The sequence below is a fragment of the Pteropus alecto genome, unplaced genomic scaffold (genome assembly GCF_000325575.1).
Source record: "Pteropus alecto unplaced genomic scaffold, ASM32557v1 scaffold50, whole genome shotgun sequence".
NCBI lineage: Eukaryota > Metazoa > Chordata > Mammalia > Chiroptera > Pteropodidae > Pteropus > Pteropus alecto.
Window position 1 is genome coordinate 3,392,346 of NW_006431918.1, and position 10,274 is coordinate 3,402,619.

At 39.0% G+C, this 10,274-nt stretch overlaps 1 protein-coding gene across 2 annotated transcripts in view; it reads right to left on the minus strand.

The window, feature by feature from the left end:
• Positions 1–10,274, minus strand: part of MSRA (methionine sulfoxide reductase A) — a 327,699-nt gene that overhangs the window by 105,896 nt on the left and 211,529 nt on the right. For both annotated transcript variants that reach the window (XM_025042498.1, XM_015600694.2), the window contains one exon: positions 3,401–3,505. In XM_025042498.1, the coding sequence (XP_024898266.1) occupies positions 3,401–3,505 (105 nt within the window). The remainder of the gene's footprint in view (positions 1–3,400; positions 3,506–10,274) is intronic.

Consider the following 10,274-nt stretch of genomic DNA (forward strand, 5'->3'; position numbering starts at 1 on the left):
AGTCTTCTGGGAATGGAGTGAACAGGGTTGTGGAGGGGAGAAAAGAGTCAGGAGCTGAAGCTGGAGAAGTAGACGCCAATCAGCCAGTCCCTGGCCAGCTGGTCCTTGTAAAGAGCCTGTACATTATCCCCCTAAAGATGGACGACCAAAAAAGGGCTTTATGCAGGAGAGAGAATTCCTTTGTTTTGTGCTTTTAACAGATCATTATGGTGAGAGAATTGGGAAAGGGTGAGACAGGTCAGGTAGGAAGCTGCTGTGGCTGCCAGAGAGATAATGATAGCTAGGACGACATGGTCAAGTGAAGGCAGAAACCAGACCCGGCGAGGTGAGGCACCTTTCCCAGGCCACGCGGCTAGTATGTGGCAGACCTGATGAAAGCCACGTCTCTAACCCGAGAGTCCGCACTCAGCAGATTTCATTAAAGACGTTTTACTTAGGGGAACATTTGAATTAAGATCTTCAGAGGAATGACTGGGAGTTCATCACCAGCTTATAGTTTAAGGCTACTTTAGTAAAGATATAGGTTCAGCTGTTGTAAAATAATAATAATAATAATAATAAAAGGCCTAAAATGAACCAAAACAACAGTAGCTTAAAGAAGACAGTTCTGTCTTCACTTGACCATGTCAGTCCTAGCTGTCATTATCTCTCATCTGGCTGCTACAGCAGCTTCCTACCTGTCTTGCCTCTTCCCAATCCACTCTCCATAATGACCCGTTAAAAGCACAAAACAAAGTATGTCTCTCTCCTGCATAAAGAGTCCACCCTGATAGTGACTTTAGAACCTTCTATCTTGTAGCTCCTCAAACACAAGGGTGAGGTCCCCATCCCTGTGGTCCAGATGGTTCACCACCATAACCACATGCCACTTGCATGAAAGAAGGACGAGGAAGAGAACACCCCTTCTTCTAAGTGCACATGACCCAGAAGTCGCACACGATCAATTGTGTCGGAATTTTGACACATGACCATACTTAGCTATAAACAGTCTGATCAAATTTAGTCTTGATTGGTAGCTGCCTATCTCGCTAAAATTCTAATACTATAGAAGTGGGTAAACTAATATGGGGTCAACTAGCAGCCTCTGCCAGAAGGCCACTGCTCCCTCAGGAGTGCATTGGAGCAGTCCCATCTGTGGCCACATTCCCCTGGGTAGGCCTGGGGCTACTGCAAGAGGTCCACAAATCTGACTGTGCAGGAGACATGTCCTAGAAGCTGTAAAATGCATTATGCACGTAAGCATTTCCATTTTCCAGAGGTATATGACATTGTGTTGGCTAATAAAATAGGCATCCAATTCAAAGTGTGATTAAATTCAGAGCAGTATTTTAATGTATTTGCTTTAAAAAAAGATACTAAAGGCCCAACTATATCACATAGGGGATCCATGAAAACATTTATCCTTAGAAGTGGTCTTCCTGGTCAGGAAGCTTGGGCCCTGCAGATGTAGGGGAAAGAAAATAAACCTGAGCTTCAGGCAGGGCTGGATCCAGATACTGTCATCAGCATCAAGCAAGTCATCTGGAACCTTTTTGGAACATTCTCAGGCCATACATCCCAAATTTTAAACCCCAATTCTTAATTCTGAATTACCAAGAAACCTCCTAATCAAACCACCAACAGGTCTTAAACAGTTTTTAGTGTCCTCCACTCCATGTCTGAGTCAATGATAAAACTATTAATCAAATGGCTTAAGACTTCTGATTTGCAGAGCCAAATGCACATGGTTAGTAAACAGCTACTCAATAAAATGAGCACAATGAGCACAATGATTATTTAAGTTGAGTAAGTGGATTAGTCAGGATTTTTGTTGTTGCAAATAATAAAAACCCAAGAAACTGGCTTAAATTAAAAAAAAAAAAAAAAAGGAGGATATCTAGTAGCTCTCGTTGCTTGGAAAGCTACAAGGAGAGTTCTCAAAATTGAAGGAAGAGCTGCAGGAACGAGAAGTCTCAGGGCCTCAGAGTGTCCTGAAGGTTCTCTCTTCCCATCTCTCACCTCGTAGTGTCTCTGCTCATCTTCCTCCCTTGCTTCTCCCACGGTCAGGCTCTTTCCACATACACAGCACTGTCACTTCGGCATCCCCCGCAAAGTGAGAACACTTTTTTCTCTCATACGACAGTCCCACGGAAGGACTAATTATTCCTGCTTCGGTCACACGCCTGTGACTCGTCCCCCCCACATCAAACCAAACTTTACTATAACGAAAAGCCTACTCCTAGCCTCCTTCCCAGACCTTCACCATCCCTGGTGGATGCGCCTGGGTCCTGGGCCTGCCTGACCCTGGCTCCTTTATCATTTTGCAACTCTTGACTTGGCTCTGACATTTGCCCTCTAGCAAATCACCCCGTCATTGGGTGGTTCTCAGAACCAGAACTCAGGACGCACCAACCTGTGCTGCTTGAATCACATTAAGGTTGCACCACAAAACACAATGAACATTTGGAAAAACACATCCAGGCATCAGGAATCAGTCAACACAGCATACTCGCCACACAGAAATCTGACACCAAAGGGAAATATTTTGATAAATAGGTTGATTACTAAATGAACAGGGTTTGTAAAAATCACATCTACTATATAGGACTTTTCAGTTCATAAGCTTCATAATATCCGATCATATTGTTGGCAAAACAGCGCTTATAAGGCTGTTCGGATGAAATCTGGAAATTGCTCCATTATCAAATATTACAATGATATCTGCCAACATAGAGTTTTTGCTAGTATGTGCCTTCAATAAAATTTCTGGCCACCATTGTTTATAGCTCAGATATATTAATATTTCCATATAACGAATTCCAAAGAAGGCAAATGAAATATTTAAATAACATAAGCAAATTTACCTAAGTCCACACATACTTTTATAAAAGCATGAGTTGTAATAAAGAGTTAATGAAAAAAACATAACGCAAGCATTGTGGACCCACTGAATACTGCATTTTACCTTTATGTTTTTTTTTTATCACCTACAGACATTTTTTTTAAAAACCTGATAACGTCAAAAGATGAGAAAGGCTAAATTCAGTGAAATAAAGGAACCATAAATCAGGAAAACTTAGGAGCTGCTAGAAAGACACTTTAATTTTGTAGACAAAGGACTGCATTAAGGAGGAATAATGCAATAATCAAAGGTGAACGAATCTCTATTGTCTGGCTCTTTCTCTGTGGGAATTTTCCCACCCCTGACAGCTGTAAAGGGGGGAGGGGTGCAGACTGTGGCTGTGCCTTTATTCTCGCACCCTTTTTCTCCCCCGCCCCTCCTCTTCTCCGTCAATAAATGTCTGCAATCATATTCTTGAGCTCCTGTGTGATTTCAAGGTTCATCTCTTCCATGCAGCTCAAACACTAATTATCCCAGCTGTAATTAGTAAGATAATTAAATACTGGCTCACTCATCTACCTTGGGTCGGGTCATGATTCTCCCAGAAGACCTTGAGCAGTTCCTCAAAGCTGATGCGTTCTGGCTGGTACACCACTCGAACTACTTCTGCATGGCCAGTTTTTCCTTGAAAGAAACAGAACATACAACCAAAATTTACTGACAACATCAATTTATTACAAGTTATTTGTTTCACAAAAAAACCACCAGACCAAGGCTAAAATTCTTCATGCCGAAAGAACGGTGGGAGCATAATTGTCCTTTTGCCAATGGTTCCATTCTAAGTCCCTGTAGCTGGTTCTTTTTCCATAAAAGCATACAGTTATCCTCTAGCAAGCTTCCTGAGGATGATGACTGCTCCACTGTACCCTAATTTTTTTTTTTAATTTCATGAGAAAATGAACTCGGGTTTTCATTTTTCCAATCTCACTCTACAAAATCTTTTGGATCTACTCTGATATAGTGCTCAAGATTTGAAACTCTGCAAAGGGGAGTGTGACAATTTATTTTTATCTTCACTCCACGCTATATGTAGGGAGCTCAGCTGCAATACAGAGTAAGATGATGCCAGATAGAGACACCTGTAAAAAGCAGGTTTGTAACTTGTTCACATTAGATCAATTCACTAATGGAGGGACAATGCACTGTGCTGCCAACACTGATGCAACGGTCAGGTTCAGACCCCCAACGGGGCGGTAAGTGCTTTCTCAGCCTAATTTGTCTCTGTGGTAGACAACTACTGTATCAAATGTCTCTCTCCAGTACCCACGCCCATTCTCAAAGGTGGTCCCCAAGGTTCTGTGAATCAGTGAAGCGGGTATTCACAGTACCACTTGTACCTATGGAATTCATGTCCTTCCTTATTTTAGAGTGTTAGAACATAGTAAATAACAGACCCCTCCATACTGACATCATGTCTACATTTAAATTTGTTTTCCATCTCTTTTGGTCACCTTATGTGTAGTTAAGCATTTAGCCTTGTGCAAAGAGATATCTGACTTTTGCCTTGGCCTCTGGAAGGTAATCTATGTCATACCCGATTGGAGTGTCCTTCTTTAGGGTGGGGCTGGACACACGAATAGTCTTAGGGTCAGGGCTGGCCATGCTGAATCTTACGGTAGGGTTGGCCAGATCCCACAGTGATAGCAAGACGGAGGCTTTGGGTAACGCAGTTGACCTAGAAACTAAGTTCAACCATGTGGACAATCAATCAATCACATGCATGTAATGAAGCCCCAGTAAAAACTCTGGACACCAAGGCTTGGGTGAATGTCCTGGTTGACAATATTTGCATATTGTCACACATGGATGCCAGGAGAGTAACACATCCTGATTGCACGGGAGACGACACAGCAGTACGTACTGGAACACTTCCAGACTCTGCCCTCTGCATCTCTTCCTTCGACTGATTTTTTTCTTCCTTCTCTTTCTTTTCCCTGCTAATAAGTGAGGATAACAGCTCTCAGTGAATTCTGTGAGTTCTTCTAGCAAATTATCAAAACTCACAGTGGTTTCGGCAATGCCTTGAACTTGCACCTTAGTTTGCAAAAGTGTTTTCCCATTTGTTGGTAATCTCACCTTAATTCTCACAACTGTCCAATGGTATAGACAGGGAAGGCAGAGATCTCTATTTTTCAAATGGGAAAACTGAGATACAAATAGGTTAAATTTGCCCAAGGTTGCATAGCTAATGAATTTCTGGACCATAAATTGAAAATGTACCTTCTGACTTACTGTCCAGGATTCTACCCAATACATCACAGCAAAAAGAGCAAAATGAACACGAATCTGTTCATGATCTTTCATCTTTTTTTAATATTTAAATTTATTTCTGATTGTAGAAACAATAATTTACAAGCAATATGAAGCTTAGAAAATGTGTGGAAGTATAAAAAAGAAAATAAAAATCGCCTTTACTCCTGCCACATAAGTAGAGTCAATGTTTTTTTACACATCTCTTCTTGAATACGTATGAGATACATACACACGCACATGCATATCACTACATAAAATCTGTTTTATTGCAACCATCGCATCATGCTTTTTCTACTTACCAGCATATTGTATTTCCTCATATCACTAAAAAACAATTTTTTTAAATGCCATTTATAATTTTCATATAACACTCCAAATAAGGTTGTACTATTATTTATCCAGTCATTCCTGGTCATTGGGCATTTAGACTAAATCTATTTTTAGTGATTTAGTGAATGTAAATATTTTTTCACATTTCTGAGGCTGCCTCAAAGTCATAGTTATATAAACAGCATTTCTAAATCAATGTTTATAAACATTTTTAAATTTCTTGATACCTCGTGCCAAACTGCTATTCAGTAAAGTTGACCTAATTTCCTCTCCCCCCTGGCAGCATAAGTGAGGGCCGTCTCAGTCAGTCTTACAATGTTTTTAATCATTAGCAATTTATAGCTGCAATACTATCATTTCATTTTCAATGAATTTAATTATTCGTGAGAAAAAAGTCATGTTTATTAATAACTTTAATTTCTTATTTGCTCTAATTTTTGTAATGTCCTTTTTATATTGGGTTATTAATATTTTATTATTAATCAGTCTACATAATTTTAATTCAAATACTGTAGTCATCTAAGTTAAGCATTGAAGCAAATTTTATACTAACATGAAGAAAATGATGGGGAATTATAGGAAGAAAATATATTAATAATCGTGATTATTATAAAACCATTTTTATCTACTTTAAAATATTACCATTTTGTACTCTAAAATGTTTAAAGGAATTATTTAACTACATAAGAATTAAACCTTCTAAATATTAAAATGGCAAAAATATGTTACAAACATGACAAATATATTTGGCAAGAAAGGCACAGAAACCACACTAGAAATACAGCAAAAGATATAAACAGGCAATACACATAGGAAAAAATAAATGTAAATCAAGACAAAAAATGATCAACATTTTCAATGATAAAAGGAAATAAACACATATCGAACCATTAATATACCATCTCTTACATATTACATTTTGTAAAACAGCTTAAAAGTATACCTAGTGCTATAAAACTGGCTTCCTTACGTGGCTGGTAAAAGGGTAAATGACTACCCTCAAATCCCACTGGTTTACGCAGCAAGAGCCACAAAGATTAAGATAATTCACCCTAAGTGGTCAGGAAATCTGTCTCAAAGATATAACTCCAAATAATGGAAAACATATACAAATACACAAAAAAATTCACTCCATCTTTATTATAATGGTAGAGTACTATAAGAAAGCCAAAAGTCAAACAAAAAAAAAAAAGAAAGAAAGAAAGAAAGAAATTTTGGTATAATCACATGGTGAAATATATGTAACCATTAAAATACAACATCCTAACCCTAGTAAAAGCTGTTCCTATTTACTGAATACTGACAAAATGGTGGGCACTTTACCTATTTGATGTGTTTTAATGCTCACAACAATTTTTTGTGTATTGTGGAAAATACACATAACATAAATTTTCCATCTTACCCGTCTTTAAGTGACAGCTCAGTGGCATTAAGTGCATTCACATCATTGTGCTACCACCACCACCAGAACTTTTTTCATCTTGCAAAACTGAAACTGTATCCATTAAACACTAACTCCCCATTTCCCTCCTCCCCCCAGCCCCAGGCAACCATCAGTCTAATTCTGTGCCTTGAATTTGACTACTCTAGGTATCGCATTTGAGTGGAATTATACAGTATTTGTGTGTGTGTGTGTGTGTGTGTGTGAGAGAGAGAGACTGGCTTATCTCACTTAGCATAATGTTCTCAAGGTTCATCCATGTTGACACATCTATCAGAATTTTTCCCTTTTTTAAGGCTGAATAATATTCCATTATGTGTATATACCGTACTTGGTTTATCCATTCATCTGGCAATGGACACTTGATTTGCTTCCACCTTTGGCTATGGTGAATAATGCTGCTATGAACATGGGCATACAAATATTGCCCGCAACAATTTTATGAGATGTGGACCCCATTTTACAGATGAAGAAACTGAGGCTTCTCCACAAGTTTTCTCATACAATGTCTCACAGCCAGTAAGTGGCAGGATCCAGTGAAGAGCCAACCAGGTTTTAACCAGAGGTGAAGCTCAGGCTCAGTCTACGACCCTGAGCCAGGCTTCTGAACGTAGATGCCTGAAGCCACCAAATGACAGCAAATGTCACATGGGCAGTGGCCCAGATAAAAAAAACACAGCTGTAGGGTAATTGACATCCAGGCTGTCAGGACAGTTTTCCAGGATTAGGTTCTTCTTTTGTGGCAGCAATAAGGGGTCAGGAAAAATTTCCATTCACCAGCAAACACTTTCAGACATAATTTGAGAACTGACATTATTTGTGGAGAGGTTTAAAAAAGCTTGGTTGTTTAAAAGAAACTATTACCATTAAAATTCAAGATCCATCTGCATTGACAAACAATGTAGAGAAGCCCTCATCAAACTCACCTTTAAGTTTCCTTATTTTATTTCTCCAAAGTACAAGACTCTGTGTAAAAATACACAGTGCAAATGATCAAAAGGATTAAGGGGGCTAGGAACCACTTACAGAAATGCTCATGCCTCCAGGAACTCACCAATGTGCTAGGCTAATTTGATTCGAGACCAATCTGCAAATACTTTCTGGTGCTTCCAGAGATAAAAGGCTATATCTTAAAAATACTTCGAGCTGTTTCTTCACAGAACTTCGTGCAAATAGCATAATAGATGTGATGTGCAAACGTGCTTGTTAACAATTCACAGCAGCATTATAAGTGGTTTCACATTGTTGTTCAAAAATATCATGAAAGGAAAAATGAAAAGAATGAATGTCCTCCCTAAGCATTTCCCAGTGTCGCCTCACCCAGTGACAACAAAGAAAGGTGAATGAATGCAGAGGTGTAGATTATGGGCAATCATTCCTTACAAGACAAAACATCCCAGGAGAGACATAAAGGAGTGTTCTGGGGGCAGAAATATCAGGCATTCTATAGTCATCTAAAGCCTTGCAGCTTCATAGGACCAGGTGTTTTAAAAGAGAACCCTAAGATACATCAGCCTGTGTCACAGCTTTCCATCCCATGCGGGAAATGTTATCTTTGGCTCTTCCAGGTTCACATGATTAGTTGTTGCTACATCAAGTTGGTGAGAAGAGAAGAGAGAGCAGGGAAGTGGCCTACTCAGTAGGACCAGGCACGTAATCTGACGTTAATAAATGCATACAGGTCAGAAGAATCTTTGTGCTGAACTTCTCTACCACTTACTTAGCCCTAGATGAGTGTCCATGCTGACCCCAGCACTGCTCACCTGCCTAAGGACCAGTCCCCTCAATGGAATCATACATACATGCTCTGCTCTGCCTCTCTGTCCCTAATTACCGAATTCTATGAAAATCTCACCTCATGCCTTACGATGGGCACAGCGACTACTCGGAGAAAGGTATTAGATACAATTAATGCAACTTTAACACTTTATGGTATGGATCAACACTCATTTAATTTACTCATTGATTAATATACATTTACTGAATATTTACTAAGTTCTAGGCACTGCGTTAAGTGCTGGGGATTCAATGGTGACAAATGTTAATGTGGCAACATCAAAAGACTCTTGCAGCAGAGGTATTACCTATAGTCTGGGTCCAGGTAAAGAACTGTTCTTTAAAAGAAAAATAGACCTGATCTATTTTATTTATCCTACAAGCAAGATGGTTAATAAATACATACAGGTCAGAAGAATCTTTGTGCTGAATTTCTCTACCACTTACTTAGTGGTAGAGAAAGTGAAGGTGAGCTATAGTTTTTGTTTTTGTTTTTTCCATTAAATAATAGTCATTCTTCAATTCTCCTCATCTTTCCCAGCCAATAAGACCCATCCAGACTGTTAAACCAAATCAAAGAGCACACAAAAAGATCCAGGTGTTCGAAGGGAAAAGGGGAGCGGAGGATGACTAATACCTCCCTTCCCATACAAGATTCAAAACACTACTCTCCCCTTGCTAATTAACTACAAAGAGGTAAGATGTCAGCTCAGTTTCATCTCCAGCTCCTGCAGATAGAAAATGTGATTTCCAACAATGTACTCATTATAAAAAAAAATCCTAATACATCAAAATTGGATGCCCTGTGGAGTTCATTATAGGATTTGAGGAGTGTCTATACTGTCATTTTATCTTGGCTTTTTTTTTCTTTTGTCTCATCAGTCACTTAAAGTGTCCAAAGAGAAACGTAAGCTTTAAAAAGCATCCTATTGATTGAAAAGTAGAACAAATACTGTTAGAGCAATTGTAATTTTTTTTTTTGGTCCACCATGGGGAGACATGGTGGGGAATTTTAATCCTCTGGTGTGTATTTAATACGGACATATCCTTCAGAGATTTTTCTCTCAGAGGAGTGCTATAAACACAGTTGAGAATTTGATCAAGAAAATTCCTCAAGAAAATAATAAACTACAACCATTAATTCTTCATGCTAATAGAAGTTTCTTACTGCTACAAAGCTAACTGGTAGGTAACTAGTCTAGAAGTCAGCAGCTCACAAGTTTCTATATTCAATCTACTGATTATAAAGGCTGGCCTTCACATCCTTTGAGCTGGATTTTTTTTTTTTTTCCAGAACATGAAGTATATGAAAGGGTCTGTGTGGTTGGGCTGATCGATGTCTATTTCCTAGACCAGCACCAGCTCCCACCCTACCGCAAGATAGACAGGCACTAGGAGATATTAGCAAAACTAACCTGCCAAGCAGAGAATCACTGTACCCTTGTAGCTACAGCTTTATTAAATGGTCTGATTAAAATTTAAAATGGTATTGCATACTAAGAAACTATGACTCTTCAGTGCTCCCAAATTATACCACTAAGTCCAAAACAAGTCCCGCTCGTACCTTGTTATCAGCGGGCAACACAAGAAGAG